General features: G+C 48.3%; 1 protein-coding gene across 6 annotated transcripts in view; it reads right to left on the reverse strand.

Annotated features, from left to right (window-relative positions):
- fhod1 (formin homology 2 domain containing 1) overlaps positions 1 to 26,289 on the reverse strand; it is a 175,859-nt gene that overhangs the window by 93,654 nt on the left and 55,916 nt on the right. For all 6 annotated transcript variants that reach the window (XM_090223354.1, XM_090223357.1, XM_090223356.1 and 3 more), the window contains exon 4: positions 3,957 to 4,024. In XM_090223354.1, coding sequence (XP_090079480.1) covers positions 3,957 to 4,024 — 68 coding nt within the window. The remainder of the gene's footprint in view (positions 1 to 3,956; positions 4,025 to 26,289) is intronic.

Here is a 26,289-nt window from a genome sequence, read left to right on the forward strand (position 1 = left end):
TGACTCCAGCCTGAAGGTCTCACCAGCAACATTGTATCAACTATTAACTAAAAATGGCTCCAGCCTGAAGGTCTAACCAGCAACATTGTATCAACTATTAACTAAAAATGGCTCCAGCCTGAAGGTCTAACCAGCAACATTGTATCAACTATTAACTAAAAATGACTCCAACCTGAAGGTCTAACCAGCAACATTGTATCAACTATTAACTAAAAATGGCTCCAGCCTGAAGGTCTCACCAGCAACATTGTATCAACTATTAACTAAAAATGACTCCAGCCTGAAGGTCTCACCAGCAACATTGTATCAACTATTAACTAAAAATGACTCCAGCCTGAAGGTCTCACCAGCAACATTGTATCAACTATTAACTAAAAATGGCTCCAGCCTGAAGGTCTCACCAGCAACATTGTATCAACTATTAACTAAAAATGGCTCCAACCTGAAGGTCTCACCAGCAACATTGTATCAACTATTAACTAAAAATGGCTCCAGCCTGAAGGTCTCACCAACAACATTGTATCAACTATTAACTAAAAATGACTCCAGCCTGAAGGTCTCACCAACAACATTGTATCAACTATTAACTAAAAATGACTCTAGCCTGAAGGTCTCACCAACAAACTAGCAACATTGTATCAACTATTAACTAAAAATGACTCCAACCTGAAGGTCTCACCAGCAACATTGTATCAACTATTAACTAAAAATGGCTCCAACCTGAAGGTCTCACCAACAAACTAGCAACATTGTATCAACTATTAACTAAAAATGACTCCAGCCTGAAGGTCTAACCAGCAACATTGTATCAACTATTAACTAAAAATGACTCCAACCTGAAGGTCTAACCAGCAACATTGTATCAACTATTAACTAAAAATGACTCCAGCCTGAAGGTCTCACCAGCAACATTGTATCAACTATTAACTAAAAATGGCTCCAGCCTGAAGGTCTCACCAGCAACATTGTATCAACTATTAACTAAAAATGACTCCAGCCTGAAGGTCTCACCAGCAACATTGTATCAACTATTAACTAAAAATGACTCTAGCCTGAAGGTCTCACCAGCAACATTGTATCAACTATTAACTAAAAATGGCTCCAGCCTGAAGGTCTCACCAGCAACATTGTATCAACTATTAACTAAAAATGGCTCCAGCCTGAAGGTCTCACCAACAAACTAGCAACATTGTATCAACTATTAACTAAAAATGACTCCAGCCTGAAGGTCTCACTAGTAAACTTGCAACATTGTATCACCTATCCTGGTCCCTCAGAGTGTCCCTGCCCAGTGAGCTCGGGACAGACACAGCTGGAGACCATTTGATCAAGGTGATAAGAAGTGGTGCTTGACCTTTGGCAGGAGCTCACCGGAGCCGAGTACCGGCACCTCAAAACATGTTCTACAGCTGGAGCTCCTGTTCCCTCTGATATAGAATATTAGCTCAAAAACTATTTCCTGTCCCTAAATATAAAACCGGTACCAGCACCCAGAAATGAGTACCGGGTAACCTGTTTCAGTCCAAGTCAAGCACTGATAAGAAGTAGTCAGGTAGGGGTCCCTGTTTGAGGACGTTTCCACTGGATCAGAGCAGGACACGTTTCCCTGTTTCACGCTGCTGAGTGGTTCTGGAAAAGGGAGAGACTGCTGGGAAGGATTTTCAACGTACACGAGGAACTAGTGTCATTCTCAACGGATGTAAAACAAACAAACTGTTAGCTTCTCCACACAACCCTATTGGGGACACGGCCTGTACATTTACGTCACCTTGAATTATCAAGCCTTCATCTCTCAAATGATTACAATGAAGTCTCTGGCATGACTGGTATGTGCTCTCTCTCTCTCTCTCTCCCTCTCCCAGTCTCCCCCCTCGCTCTCTCCCTCTCCCAGTCTCCCCCCTCGCTCTCTCCCTCTCCCAGTCTCCCCATCTCCCCCCTCTCTCCGTCTCCCCCATCTCCCCCCTCTCTCTCAGTCTCCCCCGCTCTCTCCCAGTCTCCCCCTCTCTCTCTCTCCCCAAGTCTCCCCCACTCTCTCCCAGTCTCCCCCTCTCTCCCCAAGTCTCCCCCTCTCTCTCTCTCCCCAAGTCTCCCCCTCTCTCCCCAAGTCTCCCCCTCTCTCTCTCCCCCCTCTCTACCGCCCGTCTCCCCCCGTCTCCCCCCTCTCTCTCCGTCCCCCCCCCCATCTCTATTCTTCCAGGTTTCTCTGTTCCAGTCCTATCAGACACAGAGTAGAGCTGTTTCCACTGGCCATGTTGGCACCAGCTCACAGAGAGAGGAAGAGGAGGGAGGATGGTCGATGTGATATGGAGAGAATCAGCAAGTCTAATAAACGGTGGGTGGGACTCAGTAACGTCTAGTATACTGGTCCTAACCAGAGATAATATACTGGTCCTAACCAGAGATAATATACTGGTCTCTACCAGAGATAATATACTGGTCCTAACCAGAGATAATATACTGGTCTCTACCAGAGATAATATACTGGTCCTAACCAGAGATAATATACTGGTCCTAACCAGAGATAATATACTGGTCCTAACCAGAGATAATATACTGGTCCTAACCAGAGATAATATACTGGTCTCTACCATAGATAATATACTGGTCCTAACCAGAGATAATATACTGGTCTCTACCAGAGATAATATACTGGTCTCTACCAGAGATAATATACTGGTCCTAACCAGAGATAATATACTGGTCCTAACCAGAGATAATATACTGGTCCTAACCAGAGATAATATACTGGTCCTAACCAGAGATAATATACTGGTCCTAACCAGAGATAATATACTGGTCCTAACCAGAGATAATACACTGGTCTCTACCATAGATAATATACTGGTCCTAACCAGAGATAATACACTGGTCCTAACCAGAGATAATACACTGGTCTCTACCATAGATAATATACTGGTCTCTACCATAGATAATATACTGGTCCTAACCAGAGATAATATACTGGTCCTAACCAGAGATAATATACTGGTCCTAACCATAGATAATATACTGGTCCTAACCAGAGATAATACACTGGTCTCTACCAGAGATAATATACTGGTCCTAACCAGAGATAATATACTGGTCTCTGCCATAGATAATACACTGGTCTCTACCATAGATAATATACTGGTCCTAACCAGAGATAATATACTGGTCTCTGCCATAGATAATATACTGGTCTCTATCAGAGATAATATACTGGTCCTAACCAGAGATAATATACTGGTCCTAACCAGAGATAATATACTGGTCCTAACCAGAGATAATATACTGGTCCTAACCATAGATAATATACTGGTCCTAACCAGAGATAATACACTGGTCTCTACCATAGATAATACACTGGTCTCTACCATAGATAATATACTGGTCCTAACCAGAGATAATATACTGGTCTCTGCCATAGATAATATACTGGTCTCTATCAGAGATAATATACTGGTCCTAACCAGAGATAATACACTGGTCTCTACCATAGATAATATACTGGTCCTAACCAGAGATAATACACTGGTCTCTACCATAGATAATATACTGGTCCTAATCATAGATAATATACTGGTCCTAACCAGAGATAATATACTGGTCCTAACCATAGATAATATACTGGTCTCTGCCATAGATAATATACTGGTCTCTATCAGAGATAATATACTGGTCCTAACCAGAGATAATACACTGGTCTCTACCATAGATAATATACTGGTCCTAACCATAGATAATATACTGGTCTCTATCAGAGATAATATACTGGTCCTAACCAGAGATAATATACTGGTCCTAACCAGAGATAATATACTGGTCCTAACCAGAGATAATACACTGGTCCTAACCAGAGATAATACACTGGTCCTAACCAAAGATAATACACTGGTCCTAACCAGAGATAATATACTGGTCCTAACCAGAGATAATACACTGGTCCTAACCAGAGATAATTAACTGGTCTTTACCTCGAAGAGCTGCTTGAGGGAGAACAGGGACCTCCGGAGCTCAGGTCCATGAGAGTTGTACAGCTTCTCTGAAAGAGATCAAAGTGATGAGGTTAACAATAACATCCCACACGACCGGGGAGACATCCCACACGACCGGGGAGACGACCGGGGAGACGTCCCCACACGACCGGGGAGACGACTGGGGAGACGTCCCCACACGACCGGGGAGACGACCGGGGAGACGTCCCCACACGACCGGGGAGACTGTAGTGTTTAGTAAAGGGGTCACCCCCCCCTTAGAGCAGTGGGGTTGTTTAGATAGGTCTACTGTAGTTTTTAGTAAAGGGGTTACCCCCCACCCCCCTTAGAGCAGGGGGTTGTTTAGATAGGTCTACTGTAGTGTTTAGTAAAGGGGTTAACCCCCCCCCCCCTTAGAGCAGGGGGGTTGTTTAGATAGGTCTACTGTAGTGTTTAGTAAAGAGGTTAACCCCCCCCCCCCCCCCCCTTAGAACAGGGGGGTTGTTTAGATAGGTCTACTGTAGTGTTTAGTAAAGAGGTTAACCCCCCCCCTTAGAACAGGGGGGTTGTTTAGATAGGTCTACTGTAGTGTTTAGTAAAGAGGTTAACCCCCCCCCCCTTAGAGCAGGGGGGGTTGTGTAGATAGGTCTACTGTAGTGTTTAGTAAAGGGGTTACCCCCCTTAGAGCAGGGGGGTTGTTTAGATAGGTCTACTGTAGTGTTTAGTAAAGGGGTCACCCCCCCTTAGAGCAGTGGGGTTGTTTAGATAGGTCTACTGTAGTTTTTAGTAAAGGGGTTACCCCCCACCCCCCTTAGAGCAGGGGGTTGTTTAGATAGGTCTACTGTAGTGTTTAGTAAAGGGGTTAACCCCCCCCCCCCTTAGAGCAGGGGGGTTGTTTAGATAGGTCTACTGTAGTGTTTAGTAAAGAGGTTAACCCCCCCCCCCCCCCCTTAGAACAGGGGGGTTGTTTAGATAGGTCTACTGTAGTGTTTAGTAAAGAGGTTACCCCCCCCCCCCCCCCCTTAGAACAGGGGGGTTGTTTAGATAGGTCTACTGTAGTGTTTAGTAAAGGGTTTGGGACCTAAAAAGGCAGAACTGATCATAAATCAGCACTACTCTGAAACCTTGAGACGTGGAGCCTCAAGACTGTAAAGCCCAGATTCAGACTCTGCAGTAGATCAAGTTCAGACCGACAGATAGACACAGAGAGACAGAGCATATCTCCTTTCAGAGAGACAAACCAGCCATCTAAACAACTGTCAGAAGATTATGAGCCGTGGCTGTGGTTACACACCGCAGGGGATCCGTGTGTGTGTGTGTGTGTGTGTGTTTGTATTGCAAATATTGTGACACACACACACGTCAACGGTCAGATGTGGTCATAGCAGTAAACCATGCCTGGCGTACTACAACCATTCACTGCTGTCACCATGGATACCAACAACCCCTATACAACAACACTGAACAACACAGATCAGGCAGTTTCTAGTGGCCTATCAGTGTTCAGGAATGTGATTTACACAGATCAGACAGTTTCTAGTGGTCTATCAGTGTTCAGGAATGTGATTTACACAGATCAGGCAGTTTCTAGTGGCCTATCAGTGATCAGGAATGTGATTTACACAGATCAGACAGTATCTAGTGGCCTATCAGTGTTCAGGAATGTGATTTACACAGATCAGACAGTATCTAGTGGCCTATCAGTGTTCAGGAATGTGATTTACACAGATCAGACAGTATCTAGTGGCCTATCAGTGTTCAGGAATGTGATTTACACAGATCAGGCAGTATCTAGTGGCCTATCAGTGTTCAGGAATGTGATTTACACAGATCAGACAGTATCTAGTGGCCTATCAGTGATCAGGAATGTGATTTACACAGATCAGACAGTATCTAGTGGCCTATCAGTGATCAGGAATGTGATTTACACAGATCAGACAGTATCTAGTGGCCTATCAGTGTTCAGGAATGTGATTTACACAGATCAGGCAGTATCTAGTGGCCTATCAGTGTTCAGGAATGTGATTTACACAGATCAGGCAGTATCTAGTGGCCTATCAGTGTTCAGGAATGTGATTTACAAAGATCAGACAGTATCTAGTGGCCTATCAGTGTTCAGGAATGTGATTTACACAGATCAGACAGTATCTAGTGGCCTATCAGTGTTCAGGAATGTGATTTACACAGATCAGACAGTATCTAGTGGCCTATCAGTGTTCAGGAATGTGATTTACACAGATCAGACAGTATCTAGTGGCCTATCAGTGTTCAGGAATGTGATTTACACAGATCAGGCAGTATCTAGTGGCCTATCAGTGTTCAGGAATGTGATTTACACAGATCAGGCAGTATCTAGTGGCCTATCAGTGTTCAGGAATGTGATTTACACAGATCAGGCAGTATCTAGTGGCCTATCAGTGTTCAGGAATGTGATTTACACAGATCAGGCAGTATCTAGTGGCCTATCAGTGTTCAGGAATGTGATTTACACAGATCAGACAGTATCTAGTGGCCTATCTGTGTTCAGGAATGTGATTTACACAGATCAGGCAGTATCTAGTGGCCTATCAGTGTTCAGGAATGTGATTTACACAGATCAGGCAGTATCTAGTGGCCTATCTGTGTTCAGGAATGTGATTTACACAGATCAGGCAGTTTCTAGTGGCCTATCAGTGTTCAGGAATGTGATTTACACAGATCAGGCAGTTTCTAGTGGCCTATCAGTGTTCAGGAATGTGATTTACACAGATCAGACAGTATCTAGTGGCCTATCAGTGTTCAGGAATGTGATTTACACAGATCAGGCAGTTTCTAGTGGCCTATCAGTGTTCAGGAATGTGATTTACACAGATCAGACAGTTTCTAGTGGCCTATCAGTGTTCAGGAATGTGATTTACACAGATCAGGCAGTATCTAGTGGCCTATCTGTGTTCAGGAATGTGATTTACACAGATCAGACAGTATTTAGTGGCCTATCTGTGTTCAGGAATGTGATTTACACAGATCAGGCAGTATCTAGTGGCCTATCAGTGTTCAGGAATGTGATTTACACAGATCAGGCAGTATCTAGTGGCCTATCAGTGTTCAGGAATGTGATTTACACAGATCAGACAGTATCTAGTGGCCTATCTGTGTTCAGGAATGTGATTTACACAGATCAGGCAGTATCTAGTGGCCTATCAGTGTTCAGGAATGTGATTTACACAGATCAGGCAGTATCTATTGGCCTATCAGTGTTCAGGAATGTGATTTACACAGATCAGGCAGTATCTAGTGGCCTATCAGTGTTCAGGAATGTGATTTACACAGATCAGGCAGTTTCTAGTGGCCTATCAGTGTTCAGGAATGTGATTTACACAGATCAGACAGTTTCTAGTGGTCTATCAGTGTTCAGGAATGTGATTTACACAGATCAGGCAGTATCTAGTGGCCTATCTGTGTTCAGGAATGTGATTTACACAGATCAGACAGTATTTAGTGGCCTATCTGTGTTCAGGAATGTGATTTACACAGATCAGGCAGTATCTAGTGGCCTATCTGTGTTCAGGAATGTGATTTACACAGATCAGGCAGTATCTAGTGGCCGATCTGTGTTCAGGAATGTGATTTACACAGATCAGGCAGTATCTAGTGGCCTATCAGTGTTCAGGAATGTGATTTACACAGATCAGACAGTATCTAGTGGCCTATCAGTGTTCAGGAATGTGATTTACACAGATCAGACAGTATCTAGTGGCCTATCAGTGTTCAGGAATGTGATTTACACAGATCAGGCAGTATCTAGTGGCCTATCAGTGTTCAGGAATGTGATTTACATCCTCCCTATGACCCGTATCAATACATTATGATAACATCCTCCCTACAACCCGTATCAATACCTTATAATAACATCCTCCCTACGACCCGTATCAATACTGTATGGTAACATCCTCCCTACGACCCGTATCAATACTTTATGATAACATCCCCCCTACGACCCGTATCAATAAATCATGGTAACATCCTCCCTACGACCCGTATCAATACTTTATAACATCCTACGACCCGTATCAATACTTTATAACATCCTCCCTACGACCCATATCAGTACTATATGATAACATCCTCCCTACGACCCATATCAATACTATATGATAACATCCTCCCTACGACCCGTATCAATACTGTATGATAACATCCTCCCTACGACCCGTATCAATACATTATGATAACATCCCCCCTACGACCCGTATCAATACCGTATGGTAACATCCTCCCTACGACCCGTATCAATACCGTATGGTAACATCCTCCCTACGACCCGTATCAATACCGTATGGTAACATCCTCCCTACGACCCGTATCAATACCGTATGGTAACATCCTCCCTACGACCCGTATCAGTACTATATGGTAACATCCTCCCTACGACCCGTATCAATACCGTATGGTAACATCCTCCCTACGACCCGTATCAATACTATATGGTAACATCCTCCCTACGACCCGTATCAATACTATATGGTAACATCCTCCCTACGACCCGTATCAATACTATATGGTAACATCCTCCCTACGACCCATATCAATACTGTATGATAACATCCTCCCTACGACCCATATCAATACTGTATGGTAACATCCTCCCTACGACCCGTATCTAAAACATGAGGATGCAGCCTCCATATCATCAGTAGATCCTTTAACAGAGACTCCTTGCTTGGCTTCTGAAAGAGAGTCACGTCCCCAGACACCAAACAACACAATCAGCATCCATTTAACTCAGGACGATGACCGGTGGGGTTTTCCAGAACGGAACATGGACATTTCCTGTTTCTTCCTCTAAGGGGGTCAGAGTTCTGTTGTCAGGCAGAGTAGAGGACTGACGTGGGAAACAGAGTTCTGTTGTCCTGCTTCTCTCTGTTGTCAGGCAGAGGTAGACACCTCATTTGGCCTCCTTTCCTTCCAGTTCTCTGCTGCCAGTGACTGGAACGAATTGCAAAGATCGCTGAAGTTGGAGACTTATTTCCCTCACCAATTTTAAACATCAACTATCTGAGCAGCTAACCCGATCACTGCAGCTGTACATAGTCTATCCCTCATGTGAGTGCACACCATCTATTGGCACAATGGACAGTTTTCAACATCTCGTCCCGTGTTTTATGATTCTGATAGTCCATCTGTAAATAGCCCACCCAATCTACCCACCTCATCCCCATACTGTTTTTATTTACTTTTCTGCTCTTTTGCACACCAGTATCTCTACTTGCACATCATCATCTGCTCATCTATCAGTCCAGTGTTAATCTGTTAAATTGTAATTATTCGCTCCTATGGCCTATTTATTGCCCACCTCCTCATGCCTTTTGCACACACTGTATATAGACTGTCTTTTCTCTACTGTGTCATTGACTTGTTTGTGTTATTGCCTTGTTTATTGTTTGCTCCATGCGTAACTCTGTGTTGTTGTTTGTGTCGAACTGCTTTGCTTCATCTTGGTCAGGGTCGCAGTTGTAAATGAGAACGTGTTCTCAACTTGCCTACCTGGTTAAATAAAGGTGTTCTCAACTAGCCTACCTGGTTAAATAAAGGTGTTCTCAACTAGCCTACCTGGTTAAATAAACGTGTTCTCAACTAGTCTACCTGGTTAAATAAAAGTGTTCTCAACTGGCCTACCTGGTTAAATAAAGGTGTTCTCAACTGGCCTACCTGGTTAAATAAAGGTGTTCTCAACTAGCCTACCTGGTTAAATAAAGGTGTTCTCAACTAGCCTACCTGGTTAAATAAAGGTGTTCTCAACTGGCCTACCTGGTTAAATAAAGGTGTTCTCAACTAGCCTACCTGGTTAAATAAACGTGTTCTCAACTAGTCTACCTGGTTAAATAAAAGTGTTCTCAACTGGCCTACCTGGTTAAATAAAGGTGTTCTCAACTGGCCTACCTGGTTAAATAAAGGTGTTCTCAACTAGCCTACCTGGTTAAATAAACGTGTTCTCAACTAGTCTACCTGGTTAAATAAAAGTGTTCTCAACTGGCCTACCTGGTTAAATAAAGGTGTTCTCAACTAGCCTACCTGGTTAAATAAAGGTGTTCTCAACTAGCCTACCTGGTTAAATAAACGTGTTCTCAACTAGCCTACCTGGTTAAATAAAGGTGATCTCAACTAGCCTAACCTGGTTAAATAAAGGTGTTCTCAACTAGCCTACCTGGTTAAATAAAGGTGAAATCAAAACATAAAACTGACATGGGAAATGAACAGAACAACGATGGTGTAACTATAAAAGATGTTTACCCGTACAGACGGGTAAATAACGACCAGTCTCATTTGTCAGCTGAACACCTGTAAAACACATCTACATTACTGTTTATTCTTTACTACTAAGGAATGTTTAAAAACATATTGGATTGTTCAGCAACTGTCTACCGCTGTCCTGCTTGAACTGACACTGCCAGCTAAGTCTTAGATACCTGGGTTCATGTTGTCCTGCTTGAACTGACACTGCCAGCTAAGTCTTAGATACCTGGGTTCATGTTGTCCTGCTTGAACTGACACTGCCAGCTAAGTCTTAGATACCTGGGTTCATGTTGTCCTGCTTGAACTGACACTGCCAGCTAAGTCTTAGATACCTGGGTTCATGTTGTCCTGCTTGAACTGACACTGCCAGCTAAGTCTTAGATACCTGGGTTCATGTTGTCCTGCTTGAACTGACACTGCCAGCTAAGTCTTAGATACCTGGGTTCATGTTGTCCTGCTTGAACTGACACTGCCAGCTAAGTCTTAGATACCTGGGTTCATGTTGTCCTGCTTGAACTGACACTGCCAGCTAAGTCTTAGATACCTGGGTTCATGTTGTCCTGCTTGAACTGACACTGCCAGCTAAGTCTTAGATACCTGGGTTCATGTTGTCCTGCTTGAACTGACACTGCCAGCTAAGTCTTAGATACCTGGGTTCATGTTGTCCTGCTTGAACTGACACTGCCAGCTAAGTCTTAGATACCTGGGTTCATGTTGTGCTGCTTGAACTGACACTGCCAGCTAAGTCTTAGATACCTGGGTTCATGTTGTCCTGCTTGAACTGACACTGCCAGCTAAGTCTTAGATACCTGGGTTCATGTTGTCCTGCTTGAACTGACACTGCCAGCTAAGTCTTAGATACCTGGGTTCATGTTGTCCTGCTTGAACTGACACTGCCAGCTAAGTCTTAGATACCTGGGTTCATGTTGTCCTGCTTGAACTGACACTGCCAGCTAAGTCTTAGATACCTGGGTTCATGTTGTCCTGCTTGAACTGACGCTGCCAGCTAAGTCTTAGATACCTGGGTTCATGCTGTCCTGCTTGAACTGACACTGCCAGCTAAGTCTTAGATACCTGGGTTCATGTTGTCCTGCTTGAACTGACACTGCCAGCTAAGTCTTAGATACCTGGGTTCATGCTGTCCTGCTTGAACTGACACTGCCAGCTAAGTCTTAGATACCTGGGTTCATGTTGTCCTGCTTGAACTGACACTGCCAGCTAAGTCTTAGATACCTGGGTTCATGTTGTGCTACGGCGTCATGCAGAGTAACATGTCGGCAGGTCAAACTGATCCTGATGACAGGACACTGAGCTAAGAGAGATAGCAGATGACAGCACAGTGCAGGAAGCAGAGTTCACACTATAAGAGAAGCTGAGGAAGGAAAAGGAAGGAAGGAAAGGAAGGAAGGAAGTGGGGGGTGGATGAGTACAGAGAACAGAGAGGCCAGTAGGGGCCAGAACAGCCCAAAGAGTCCAGAGTACAGAGAACAGAGAGGCCAGTAGGGGCCAGAACAGCCCAAAGAGGCCAGAGTAGAGAGAACAGACAGGCCAGTAGGGGCCAGAACAGACCAAAGAGGCCAGAGTACAGAGCCAGAGAGGCCAGTAGGGGCCACAGCTCTCTGTGATATAGTGTGTCAGATATAGCAGCTCTCTGTGATATAGTGTCTATCAGATATAGCAGCTCTCTGTGATATAGTGTCTGTCAGATATAGCAGCTCTCTGTGATATAGTGTCTGTCAGATATATAGTATAGCAGCTCTCTGTGATATAGTGTCTAAGTTATATAGTATAGCAGCTCTCTGTGATATAGCATATCTAACAGACATGCTATATCACAGAGAGCTGCTATATCTGACAGACATGCTGTATCACAGGAAGCTGCTCTGTATAGAAGACAACACTAGAATCTCTTAGAGGAGATGCTGAGAAGGAGACTAATCAACCACACACAAGCACAAAACTAAAAGATACAAGCATGGGTGCACACACACACACACACACACACACACACAGTGTTATCAGTAGAGCAGCAGGCAGGATGCTCCCAACACAAATAGACACCATTTAGAAAAGAGGAAGAAAGGCCTAGAATGTAGATTAATAAACAGACCAGCTGGATATGTACTCAACAACACTCTGACAGACTAGTGTCCTGTCCAGGGGGTGTCCTGCTACATCAGTGTCCTGTCCAGGGGGTGTCCTGCTACATCAAGCTGTCTCTCTACAGAAACAGGAGATAGACTAGTGTCCTGTCCAGGGGGTGTCCTGCTACATCAAGCTGTCTCACTACAGAAACAGGGAGGAGATTGGCCCATAGTGCAGGAGTCATTCTGCCTCGGACAATGACTACTTAGTCATACAGAATGGTGGGAACTTCTCTGACTTGTCTAATACATTATTTATTATTACGGGATTATATAAAACGAAGTCATGTGACAGTGGACCGCGCTCTACTGGCCTCGTCATGTGACAGTGGACCGCGCTCTACTGGCCACGTCATGTGACAGTGGACCGCTCTCTACTGGCCTCGTCACGTGACAGTGGATCGCTCTCTACTGGCCTCGTCACGTGACAGTGGATCGCTCTCTACTGGCCTCGTCATGTGACAGTGGATCGCTCTCTACTGGCCTCGTCATGTGACAGTGGATCGCTCTCTACTGGCCTCGTCACGTGACAGTGGATCGCTCTCTACTGGCCTCGTCATGTGACAGTGGATCGCTCTCTACTGGCCTCGTCACGTGACAGTGGATCGCTCTCTACTGGCCTCGTCACGTGACAGTGGATCGCTCTCTACTGGCCTCGTCATGTGACAGTGGATCGCTCTCTACTGGCCTCGTCATGTGACAGCGGACCGCTCTCTACTGGCCTCGTCATGTGACAGCGGACCGCGCTCTACTGGCCTCGTCATGTGACAGTGGACCGCTCTCTCTACTGGCCTCGTCATGTGACAGTGGACCGCTCTCTCTACTGGCCTCGTCATGTGACAGTGGACCGCTCTCTACTGGCCTCGTCATGTGACAGCGGACCGCTCTCTACTGGCCACGTCATGTGACAGTGGACCGCGCTCTACTGGCCTCGTCATGTGACAGTGGACCGCTCTCTACTGGCCTCGTCATGTGACAGTGGACCGCTCTCTACTGGCCTCGTCATGTGACAGCGGACCGCTCTCTCTACTGGCCTCGTCATGTGACAGTGGACCGCTCTCTACTGGCCTCGTCATGTGACAGTGGACCGCTCTCTACTGGCCTCGTCATGTGACAGTGGACCGCGCTCTACTGGCCTCGTCATGTGACAGTGGACCGCGCTCTACTGGCCTCGTCATGTGACAGCGGACCGCTCTCTACTGGCCTCGTCATGTGACAGTGGACCGCTCTCTACTGGCCTCGTCATGTGACAGTGGACCGCTCTCTACTGGCCTCGTCATGTGACAGTGGACCGCTCTCTACTGGCCTCGTCATGTGACAGTGGACCGCTCTCTACTGGCCTCGTCATGTGACAGTGGACCGCTCTCTACTGGCCTCGTCATGTGACAGTGGACCGCTCTCTACTGGCCTCGTCATGTGACAGCGGACCGCTCTCTACTGGCCTCGTCATGTGACAGTGGACCGCTCTCTACTGGCCTCGTCATGTGACAGTGGACCGCTCTCTACTGGCCTCGTCATGTGACAGCGGATCGCTCTCTCTACTGGCCTCGTCATGTGACAGCGGACCGCTCTCTCTACTGGCCTCGTCATGTGACAGCGGACCGCTCTCTACTGGCCTCGTCATGTGACAGCGGACCGCTCTCTACTGGCCTCGTCATGTGACAGCGGACCGCTCTCTACTGGCCTCGTCATGTGACAGTGGACCGCTCTCTACTGGCCTCGTCATGTGACAGCGGACCGCTCTCTACTGGCCTCGTCATGCGACAGTGGATCGCTCTCTACTGGCCTCGTCATGTGACAGTGGATCGCTCTCTACTGGCCTCGTCATGTGACAGCGGACCGCTCTCTACTGGCCTCGTCATGCGACAGTGGATCGCTCTCTACTGGCCTCGTCATGTGACAGTGGATCGCTCTCTACTGGCCTCGTCATGTGACAGCGGACCGCTCTCTACTGGCCTCGTCATGTGACAGCGGACCGCTCTCTCTACTGGCCTCGTCATGTGACAGTGGACCGCTCTCTACTGGCCTCGTCATGTGACAGTGGACCGCGCTCTACTGGCCTCGTCATGTGACAGTGGACCGCTCTCTACTGGCCTCGTCATGTGACAGTGGACCGCTCTCTACTGGCCTCGTCATGCGACAGTGGACCGCTCTCTACTGGCCTCGTCATGCGACAGTGGACCGCGCTCTACTGGCCTCGTCACGTGACAGCGGACCGCTCTCTACTGGCCTCGTCATGTGACAGCGGACCGCTCTCTACTGGCCTCGTCATGTGACAGTGGACCGCTCTCTACTGGCCTCGTCATGTGACAGTGGACGGCTCTCTACTGGCCTCGTCATGTGACAGTGGCTGGCCCAGCAGTAGGCTACAGTACTCAATACAATAACAAGAGAGACTGGTGGGAAATGGTTCTACATCTGCATTGCTTGCTGTTTGAGGTTTTAGACTGGGTTTCTGTACAGCACTTTGACATCTCTTTATAAATACACATTGATTGATTGATTACATCAGTCTAATATTATATAATATGATAACAGCCAAGTCCTCTTCACAGGCCCTGTCATGTGATTACATCAGTCTAATATTATATAATATGATAACAGCCAAGTCCTCTTCACAGGCCCTGTCATGTGATTACATCAGTCTAATATTATATAATATGATAACAGCCAAGTCCTCTTCACAGGCCCTGTCATGTGATACTGAATGTGTCCTATGGAACCCTATTCCCTATATAGTGGTACTACTATAGACTAGAGTCCTATTCCCTATATAGTGGTACTACTATAGACCAGAGCCCTATTCCCTATATAGTGGTACTACTATAGACCAGAGTCCTATTCCCTATATAGTGGTACTACTATAGACTAGAGCCCTATTCCCTATATAGTGGTACTACTATAGACCAGAACCCTATTCCCTATATAGGCAATAGGGTCCCATTTGGGACTGGCGATCAGCAGTAGAAATCTTTTCCCAAGTCAGAGTTCATAAATAAAGAGTCTGACACACGGATGAGGACCAACTATTTTCAGCTCGGCCTTTTCTCATTTCTGTGCCCTGGGCTTTTTTCCTTTACGCATGTGGGCATCAGATCCATGTCTCAGGAGTCCAATTTACTATATTAACCACAGACATTACAACTGGGACACTACCAGCCACAGACAGGACATCTATAATCTACTACATTATCCATATCCTGCTACCTTCTCATTCCCCTGACAGAACCATCCTGCTACCTTCTCATTCCCCTGGCGAAACCAACATCCTGCTACCTTCTCATTCCCCTGGGGGAACCACCATCCTGCCACCTTCTCATTCCCCTGACGGAACCACCCTGCTACCTTCTCATTCCCCTGACGGAACCATCCTGCTACCTTCTCATTCCCCTGACGGAACCACCCTGCTACCTTCTCATTCCCCTGACGGAACCACCCTGCTACCTTCTCATTCCCCTGACGGAACCACCCTGCTACCTTCTCATTCCCCTGACGGAACCACCATCCTGCTACCTTCTCATTCCCCTGACGGAACCATCCTGCTACCTTCTCATTCCCCTGGGGGAACCACCATCCTGATACCGTCTCATTCCCCTGACGGAACCATCCTGCTACCTTCTCATTCCCCTGGGGGAACCACCATCCTGATACCGTCTCATTCCCCTGACGGAACCATCCTGCTACCTTCTCATTCCCCTGGCGGAACCATCCTGCTACCTTCTCATTCCCCTGACGGAACCACCATCCTGCTACCTTCTCATTCCCCTGACAGAACCATCCTGCTACCTTCTCATTCCCCTGACGGAACCATCTTGCTACCTTCTCATTCCCCTGGGGGAACCACCATCCTGCTACCTTCTCATTCCCCTGACGGAATCATGGTCAGAAAAGAGTGAGGTCAGATCAGAGAAAGATAGAGAAAGATAACACTTGTGAGCAGAGCAGAGAGTCTAGAGTATCAGCACATTCCTAGAGTCAGACACAATGAGTTTAGTCAGGGTGAGATGAGCGGTTCCCTCTGGAGCCCAGAGGGGCCCGGGAGGAGGAGAGGGTGAAGGCAGGTACTAATAGCCAAGAGAGAGACACTCATTCTGGTGTCAGGGAGAGTTGTCTGTGGCTAATATATTTGGTGGATCTAACCCCCAGTCAGTCTCTTCAGAGCGGTGGATCTAACCCCCAGTCAGTCTCTTCAGAGCGGTGGATCTAACCCCCAGTCAGTCTCTACAGAGCGGTGGATCTAACCCCCAGTCAGTCTCTTCAGAGCGGTGGATCTAACCCCCAGTCAGTCTCTTCAGAGCGGTGGATCTAACCCCCAGTCAGTCTCTTCAGAGCGGTGGATCTAACCCCCAGTCAGTCTCTTCAGAGCGGTGGATCTAACCCCCAGTCAGTCTCTTCAGAGCGGTGGATCTAACCCCCAGTCAGTCTCTTCAGAGCGGTGGATCTAACCCCCAGTCAGTCTCTTCAGAGCGGTGGATCTAACCCCCAGTCAGTCTCTTCAGAGCGGTGGATCTCACCCCAGGGCTTCTAACAGGAGAGGAGGGAGAAGGGAGGGTGGAGGAGGAGGAGGAGAGGGCTTCCAACAGGAGAGGAGGGAGAAGGAGGGTTTCTGACAGGGCAGGAGGGAGAAGGAGGGTTTCTGACAGGGCAGGAGGGGGAAGGAGGGTTTCTGACAGGGCAGGAGGGTGAAGGAGGGTTTCTGACAGGGCAGTAGGGAGAAGGAGGGTTTCTGACAGGGCAGGAGGGAGAAGGAGGGTTTCTGACAGGGCAGGAGGGGGAAGGAGGGTTTCTGACAGGGCAGGAGGGGGAGGGTGGGTTTCTGACAGGGCAGGAGAGGGAAGGAGGGTTTCTGACAGGGCAGGAGAGGGAAGGAGGGTTTCTGACAGGGCAGGAGGGAGAAGGAGGGTTTCTGACAGGGCAGGAGGGAGAAGGAGGGTTTCTGACAGGGCAGGAGGGAGAAGGAGGGTTTCTGACAGGGCAGGAGGGGGAAGGAGGGTTTCTGACAGGGCAGGAGGGGGAAGGAGGGTTTCTGACAGGGCAGGAGGGGGAAGGAGGGTTTCTGACAGGGCAGGAGGGAGAAGGAGGGTTTCTGACAGGGCAGGAGGGAGAAGGAGGGTTTCTGACAGGGCAGGAGGGGGAAGGAGGGTTTCTGACAGGGCAGGAGGGAGAAGGAGGGTTTCTAACAGGGCAGGAGGGGGAAGGAGGGTTTCTGACAGGGCAGGAGGGAGAAGGAGGGTTTCTGACAGGGCAGGAGGGGGAAGGAGGGTTTCTGACAGGGCAGGAGGGAGAAGGAGGGTTTCTGACAGGGCAGGAGGGAGAATGAGGGTTTCTGACAGGGCAGGAGGGGGAAGGAGGGTTTCTGACAGGGCAGGAGGGGGAAGGAGGGTTTCTGACAGGGCAGGAGGGGGAAGGAGGGTTTCTGACAGGGCAGGAGGGGGAAGGAGGGTTTCTGACAGGGCAGGAGGGGGAAGGAGGGTTTCTGACAGGGCAGGAGGGAGAAGGAGGGTTTCTGACAGGGCAGGAGGGAGAAGGAGGGTTTCTGACAGGGCAGGAGGGGGAAGGAGGGTTTCTGACAGGGCAGGAGGGAGAAGGAGGGTTTCTGACAGGGCAGGAGGGAGAAGGAGGGTTTCTGACAGGGCAGGAGGGAGAAGGAGGGTTTCTGACAGGGCAGGAGGGAGAAGGAGGGTTTCTAACAGGGCAGGAGGGGGAAGGAGGGTTTCTGACAGGGCAGGAGGGGGAAGGAGGGTTTCTGACAGGGCAGGAGGGAGAAGGAGGGTTTCTGACAGGGCAGGAGGGAGAAGGAGGGTTTCTGACAGGGCAGGAGGGGGAAGGAGGGTTTCTGACAGGGCAGGAGGGGGAAGGAGGGTTTCTGACAGGGCAGGAGGGGGAAGGAGGGTTTCTGACAGGGCAGGAGGGGGAAGGAGGGTTTCTGACAGGGCAGGAGGGAGAAGGAGGGTTTCTGACAGGGCAGGAGGGAGAAGGAGGGTTTCTGACAGGGCAGGAGGGAGAAGGGGGGTTTCTGACAGGGCAGGAGGGAGAAGGAGGGTTTCTAACAGGGCAGGAGGGGGAAGGAGGGTTTCTGACAGGGCAGGAGGGAGAAGGAGGGTTTCTGACAGGGCAGGAGGGGGAAGGAGGGTTTCTGACAGGGCAGGAGGGAGAAGGAGGGTTTCTGACAGGGCAGGAGGGAGAAGGAGGGTTTCTGACAGGGCAGGAGGGGGAAGGAGGAGGGACGGGGCGGTTATGGGCAGGGTTTACAGTTTTAGGACTATTTAATTGGTCCATTAAGTCAGGCAAGCTCAATCAAGCACATATACCGCATTTTAAATGATCTCAAAATAGTTTTTAAACCCGGGTCTGGACACTCCGCATGTTCCTACACAAAGAGAGAGAGACTGTTGGCGACCGTGTTGAGACTGAGTAGACTGAAGGCTGGTAGAAGACCCTCTGCTGAGGTTAAAGTCACTGAGACTGAAGGCTGGTAGAAGACCCTCTGCTGAGGTTAAAGTCACTGAGACTGAAGGCTGGTAGAAGACCCTCTGCTGAGGTTAAAGTCACTGAGACTGAAGGCTGGTAGAAGACCCTCTGCTGAGGTTAAAGTCACTGAGACTGAAGGCTGGTAGAAGACCCTCTGCTGAGGTTAAAGACACTGAGACTGAAGGCTGGTAGAAGACCCTCTGCTGAGGCTGGTAGAAGACCCTCTGCTGAGGTTAAAGTCACTGAGACTGAAGGCTGGTAGAAGACCCTCTGCTGAGGTTAAAGACACTGAGACTGAAGGCTGGTAGAAGACCCTCTGCTGAGGTTAAAGTCACTGAGGCTGAAGGCTGGTAGAAGACCCTCTGCTGAGGTTAAAGTCACTGAGACTGAAGGCTGGTAGAAGACCCTCTGCTGAGGTTAAAGACACTGAGACTGAAGGCTGGTAGAAGACCCTCTGCTGAGGTTAAAGACACTGAGACTGAAGGCTGGTAGAAGACCCTCTGCTGAGGTTAAAGACACTGAGACTGAAGGCTGGTAGAAGACCCTCTGCTGAGGTTAAAGACACTGAGACTGAAGGCTGGTAGAAGACCCTCTGCTGAGGTTAAAGACACTGAGACTGAAGGCTGGTAGAAGACCCTCTGCTGAGGTTAAAGTCACTGAGACTGAAGGCTGGTAGAAGACCCTCTGCTGAGGTTAAAGTCACTGAGACTGAAGGCTGGTAGAAGACCCTCTGCTGAGGTTAAAGACACTGAGACTGAAGGCTGGTAGAAGACCCTCTGCTGAGGTTAAAGTCACTGAGACTGAAGGCTGGTAGGAGACCCTCTGCTGAGGTTAAAGTCACTGAGACTGAAGTCTGGTAGAAGACCCTCTGCTGAGGTTAAAGACACTGAGACTGAAGGCTGGTAGAAGACCCTCTGCTGAGGTTAAAGTCACTGAGACTGAAGGCTGGTAGAAGACCCTCTGCTGAGGTTAAAGTCACTGAGACTGAAGGCTGGTAGAAGACCCTCTGCTGAGGTTAAAGTCACTGAGACTGAAGGCTGGTAGAAGACCCTCTGCTGAGGTTAAAGACACTGAGACTGAAGGCTGGTAGAAGACCCTCTGCTGAGGTTAAAGTCACTGAGACTGAAGGCTGGTAGGAGACCCTCTGCTGAGGTTAAAGTCACTGAGACTGAAGTCTGGTAGAAGACCCTCTGCTGAGGTTAAATACACTGAGACTGAAGGCTGGTAGAAGACCCTCTGCTGAGGTTAAAGTCACTGAGACTGAAGTCTGGTAGAAGACCCTCTGCTGAGGTTAAATACACTGAGACTGAAGGCTGGTAGAAGACCCTCTGCTGAGGTTAAAGTCACTGAGACTGAAGGCTGGTAGAAGACCCTCTGCTGAGGTTAAAGTCACTGAGACGGAGTAGACTTAACGATGCAAGAACAGCGGCAGACAGGACCTAAAAGGTCAAAGATCACAGATGTGAGACACGTCATCACTCTGGTGGTCCTGGCCGTCTCCCAAACTGCACTCTAATTCCCTTAATAGCGCACTAGGGACTCTGGTCAAAAGTACATACACTACATACAACCAGTGTCAAGGTGAGGCTCAATATATAAAAACTAAGCTCCGTATAAGGAAACAGCACAAAAACAACACAGAGTCCCGGGTCATTAAAAAGAACAGCATTCTTCTATGAGCTGCCAAACATGTTGCAGAGCAGAACAATCTGAGTTATTCCCACAATCTGGGAGGACCAATACCGAGGCCAAGGGATGAATCTCAAATGGTACCCTATTCCCTATTGGTCCTGGTCCAAAGTAGTGCACCCTATTCCCTATTGGTCCTGGTCAACAGTAGTCCACCCTATTCCCTATTGGTCCTGGTCCAAAGGAGTGCACCCTATTCCCTATTGGTCCTAGTCAAAAGTTGTGCACCCTATTCCCTATTGGTCCTGGTCAAAAGTAGTGCACCCTATTCCCTATTGGTCCTGGTCCAAAGGAGTGCACCCTATTCCCTATTGGTCCTAGTCAACAGTAGTGCACCCTGTTCCCTATTGGTCCTGGTCAACAGTAGTGCACCCTATTCCCTATTGGTCCTGGTCAACAGTAGTGCACCCTATTCCCTATTGGTCCTGGTCCAAAGGAGTGCACCCTATTCCCTATTGGTCCTAGTCAACAGTAGTGCACCCTATTCCCTATTGGTCCTGGTCAACAGTAGTCCACCCTATTCCCTATTGGTCCTAGTCAACAGTAGTGCACCCTATTCCCTATTGGTCCTGGTCAAAAGTAGTGCACCCTATTCCCTATTGGTCCTGGTCAAAAGTAGGTCAACCTATTGGTCCTGGTCAACAGTAGTGCACCCTATTCCCTATTGGTCCTGGTCAAAAGTAGTGCACCCTATTGGTCCTGGTCAATAGTAGTGCACCCTATTGGTCCTGGTCAATAGTAGAGCACCCTATTCCCTATTGGTCCTGGTCAAAAGTAGTGCACCCTACTCCCTATTGGTCCTGGTCAAGAGTAGTGCACCCTATTCCCTATTGGTCCTGGAAAAGAGTAGTGCACCCTATTCCCTATTGGTCCTGGAAAAGAGTAGTGCACCCTATTCCCTATTGGTCCTGGAAAAGAGTAGTGCACTACAAAAGGGGATTGTGGTGCCATTGGGGACGCAGTAAATAGGTTCAGTTCAGCAGCTGTCGAAGGCCAGACTGATAATGAAATGTGATCGTTTGGCAAGTCACTCCTTCAAAGCTGCTGGAGCCTGTAGCCCTTCCCAGTCTACCCAGTCTACAGTTATAGGATCCTGTTACCACCTACCTGGTGATATACCGTAGCCCTACCCAGTCTACAGTTATAGGAGCTGTTACCACCTACCTGGTGATATACCGTAGCCCTACCCAGTCTACCCAGTCTACAGTTATAGGAGCTGTTACCACCTACCTGGTGATATACCGTAGCCCTACCCAGTCTACCCAGTCTACAGTTATAGGAGCTGTTACCACCTACCTGGTGATATACCGTAGCCCTACCCAGTCTACAGTTATAGGAGCTGTTACCACCTACCTGGTGATATACCGTAGCCCTACCCAGTCTACAGTTATAGGAGCTGTTACCACCTACCTGCTGATATACCGTAGCCCTACCCAGTCTACCCAGTCTACAGTTATAGGAGCTGTTACCACCTACCTGGTGATATACCGTAGCCCTACCCAGTCTACAGTTATAGGAGCTGTTACCACCTACCTGGTGATATACCGTAGCCCTACCCAGTCTACAGTTATAGGAACCTGTTACCACCTACCTGGTGATATACCGTAGCCCTACCCAGTCTACCCAGTCTACAGTTATAGGAGCTGTTACCACCTACCTGGTGATATACCGTAGCCCTACCCAGTCTACAGTTATAGGAGCTGTTACCACCTACCTGGTGATATACCGTAGCCCTACCCAGTCTACAGTTATAGGAGCCTGTTACCACCTACCTGGTGATATACCGTAGCCCTACCCAGTCTACAGTTATAGGAGCTGTTACCACCTACCTGGTGATATACCGTAGCCCTACCCAGTCTACAGTTATAGGAACCTGTTACCACCTACCTGGTGATATACCGTAGCCCTACCCAGTCTACCCAGTCTACAGTTATAGGATCCTGTTACCACCTACCTGGTGATATACCGTAGCCCTACCCAGTCTACAGTTACAGGAGCCTGTTACCACCTACCTGGTGATATACCGTAGCCCTACCCAGTCTACAGCTACAGGTCTGCTCTCCCAATGAGACCCTATTCCCATAGTGGACCACTAACCACTATTGACCAGGGCCCATAGGGTGCCGTTAGGGCTGTTCATCATAAGTAGCACACTATACACACACTATACACACACACACACACACACACACACACACACACACACACACACACACACACACACACACAACCAGGTCCATGAGTCAGTGAGAACAGGAACATAGTCCATCACCACCACCACCATCATAACAGTCAAAGGAGTACTTGCAAAACACACTTCCTGCCAAATCAGTAAGACTCACTGCAGACCCCGAGAGACAGTTCCACTAGTCTAGACCCCGAGAGACAGTTCCACTAGTCTAGACCCCGAGAGACAGTTCCCCTAGTCTAGACCCCGAGAGACAGTTCCACTAGTCCAGACCCCGAGAGACAGTTCCCCTAGTCTAGACCCCGAGAGACAGTTCCCCTAGTCTAGACCCCGAGAGACAGTTCCACTAGTCTAGACCCCGAGAGACAGTTCCACTAGTCTAGACCCCGAGACACAGTTCCACTAGTCTAGACCCCGAGAGACAGTTCCACTAGTCTAGACCCCGAGAGACAGTTCCACTAGTCTAGACCCCGAGAGACAGTTCCACTAGTCCAGACCCCGAGTTCAACAAAAACCCTCTTCGCCAATAGTGTGTTTTTTCAGCCCGGTAGCACCGTGACACGCTATATGATGACGTACAGTGTGTTCTTTCAGCCCGGTAGCACCGTGACACGCTATATGATGACGTACAGTGTGTTCTTTCAGCCCGGTAGCACCGTGACACGCTATATGATGACGTACAGTGTGTTCTTTCAGCCCGGTAGCACCGTGACACGCTATATGATGACGTACAGTGTGTTCTTTCAGCCCGGTAGCACCGTGACACGCTATATGATGACGTACAGTGTGTTCTTTCAGCCCGGTAGCACCGTGACACGCTATATGATGACGTACAGTGTGTTCTTTCAGCCCGGTAGCACCGTGACACGCTATATGATGACGTACAATGTGTTTCAGCATCCATAGATAATGTGATAATGGCTGTGGCCACAGGGCTAGGATTCGGCTGCTACTGCTGTTGCTGCTAGGCATCTGGCACTACTTTACTCAGCTTAGCAGCACAATGCCATCTGATAGTGATCACCACTAACCCACTGAAGATAATAGACGTGTATACCCAGCCCACAGACCCCGCCCATAGAGCCAGCCCACAGAACCCGCCCATAGAGCCAGCCCACAGACCCCGCCCACAGAGCCCGCCCACAGACCCCGCCCACAGACCCCGCCCACAGAGCCCGCCCACAGACCCCGCCCACAGACCCCGCCCACAGAGCCCGCCCACAGAGCCCGCCCACAGAGCCCGCCCACAGTCCCTGCCCACAGACCCCGCCCACAGACCCCGCCCACAGACCCAGCCCATAGCTACCTTTGACAACACAAACCCTCTGGAGCTACTAAGATTAGCTACAACCTCAGAGTCCAGAGATACCAAGATGAACTTCAAGGCAACACAACCACTCCTTAAAAGCATTGAATTCAACTACAGTACAACATGTCAGTTGACTGGAACTGAGAGGACGTCAACGAAGAAACCAAGACAACCAACAACACAAACCCCCTGCTTGGTTTAAAGCAAACCAATTGGCCAATCAACAAAAAAGATCCAACAAAAACATCCCAATACCATCTTTCCCTCAGGAGGTGTGTGGTACTGGGCTAATTTGATTGGACAGCAGCCTGTTCTGTTGAGCCTCGCCAAGAGCAGCAACGTCAGGAAGAACTCTGTCAGTCCTGCCAGCTTTTTCATTTGCGATAAGCGCTTAAGTTAATGTTATTACATAGTGAACTGCTCTCTAGAAACACATGGTGGGGAAAGCATTGTAACAATACTGGGCCCTGTTATCTGGCAGGGTGAAACACATAAAACACTGACTCAGGTCAGACCTGGACCCTGTTATCTGGCAGGGTGAAACACATAAAACACTGACTCAGGTCAGACCTGGGCCAGGTCTGTTAAGTGAAAGTCGAGGTATACCTGCTCCACTCTCTCCTGATCTGACAGTCATGTTTAGGCTACAGGAGGATGAGGTATCTGGATACCTGCTCCACTCTCCCCTGATCTGACTGTTGTTATGTTTAGGATACAGGAGGACGATGTATCTGGATACCTGCTCCACTCTCCCCTGATCTGACTGTTATGTTTAGGCTACAGGAGGACGAGGTATCTGGATACCTGCTCCACTCTCCCCTGATCTGACTGTTGTTATGTTTAGGCTACAGGAGGACGAGGTATCTGGATACCTGCTCCACTCTCCCCTGATCTGACTGTTGTTATGTTTAGGATACAGGACGACGAGGTATCAGGATACCTGCTCCACTCTCCCCTGATCTGACTGTTATGTTTAGGATACAGGAGGACGAGGTATCTGGATACCTGCTCCACTCTCTCCTGATCTGACAGTTATGTTTAGGATACAGGAGGACGATGTATCTGGATACCTGCTCCACTCTCCCCTGATCTGACTGTTATGTTTAGGATACAGGAGGACGAGGTATCTGGATTCCTGCTCTACTCTCTCCTGATCTGACTGTTGTTATGTTTAGGATAAAGGAGGACAAGGTATCTGGATTCCTGCTCCACTCTCTCCTGATCTGACAGTCATGTTTAGGATACAGGAGGACGAGGTATCTGGATACCTGCTCCACTCTCTCCTGATCTGACGGTTGTTATGTTTAGGATACAGGAGGACGAGGTATCTGGATTCACTCCAACGAGAACATTCCATACATTCAACAGGTCAGGTCATTGTTCAGGAGTCATGAGCAGGGCACACATGGAGAAGGATTAGCTGCTTCTCCCAGAAAATCAAAGTATGTTGTGGGTGTTTCTAATGGCAGAACACACCACCACCATATCTCATATCTCCGTGTACGCTGCCAACTCTCTGACCTCTGAGTCCAAGCCAGAGAACACAGTGGCATTCGGAAAGTTTTCAGACCCCTTGATTTCCCCCCACGTTGTTACGTTACAGCCTTATTCTAAAATGGATTAAATCATTTCCCCCATTAATCTAAATATACAATACCACACAATGACAAAACTAAATAAAAAGTTTTTTTTTAGAAATGCTTGTAAAAAATAGAAAATAAGTTATATATCACATGTACATCAGTATTCAGACCCTTTACTCAGTACTTTGTTGAAGCACTTTGGCAGCGATTACAGCCTCCAGTCATCTTGGGTGTGAAGCTACAAGCTTGGCACACCTGTATTTGGGGAGTTTCCTCTCAAGCTCTGTCAGGTTGGATGGGGAGCACCGCTGCACAGCTATTTTCAGGTCTCTCCCGAGATGTTAGATCGGGTTCAAGTCCGGGCCACTCAAGGACATTCATAGACTTGTCCCAAAGCCACTCCTGCGTTGTCTTGGCTGTGTGCTTAGGGTCGTTGTCCTGTTGGAAGGTGAACCTTTGCCCCAGTTTGAGGTCCTGAGCACTTTGGAGCAGGTTTTCATCAAGGATCTCTCTGTACTTTGCTCCGTTCATAATTCCATCGTACCTGACAAGTCTCCCAGTCCCAGCTGAAAAACATCTCCACAGCATGATGCTGCCACCACCATGTTTCACCGTAGGGATGGTGCCAGGTCTCCTCCAGACGTGACGCTTGGCATTCAGGCCAAAGAGTTCAATC

The sequence above is a fragment of the Oncorhynchus mykiss genome, chromosome 26 (genome assembly GCF_057628025.1).
Source record: "Oncorhynchus mykiss isolate SJ-2025 chromosome 26, ASM5762802v1, whole genome shotgun sequence".
NCBI lineage: Eukaryota > Metazoa > Chordata > Actinopteri > Salmoniformes > Salmonidae > Oncorhynchus > Oncorhynchus mykiss.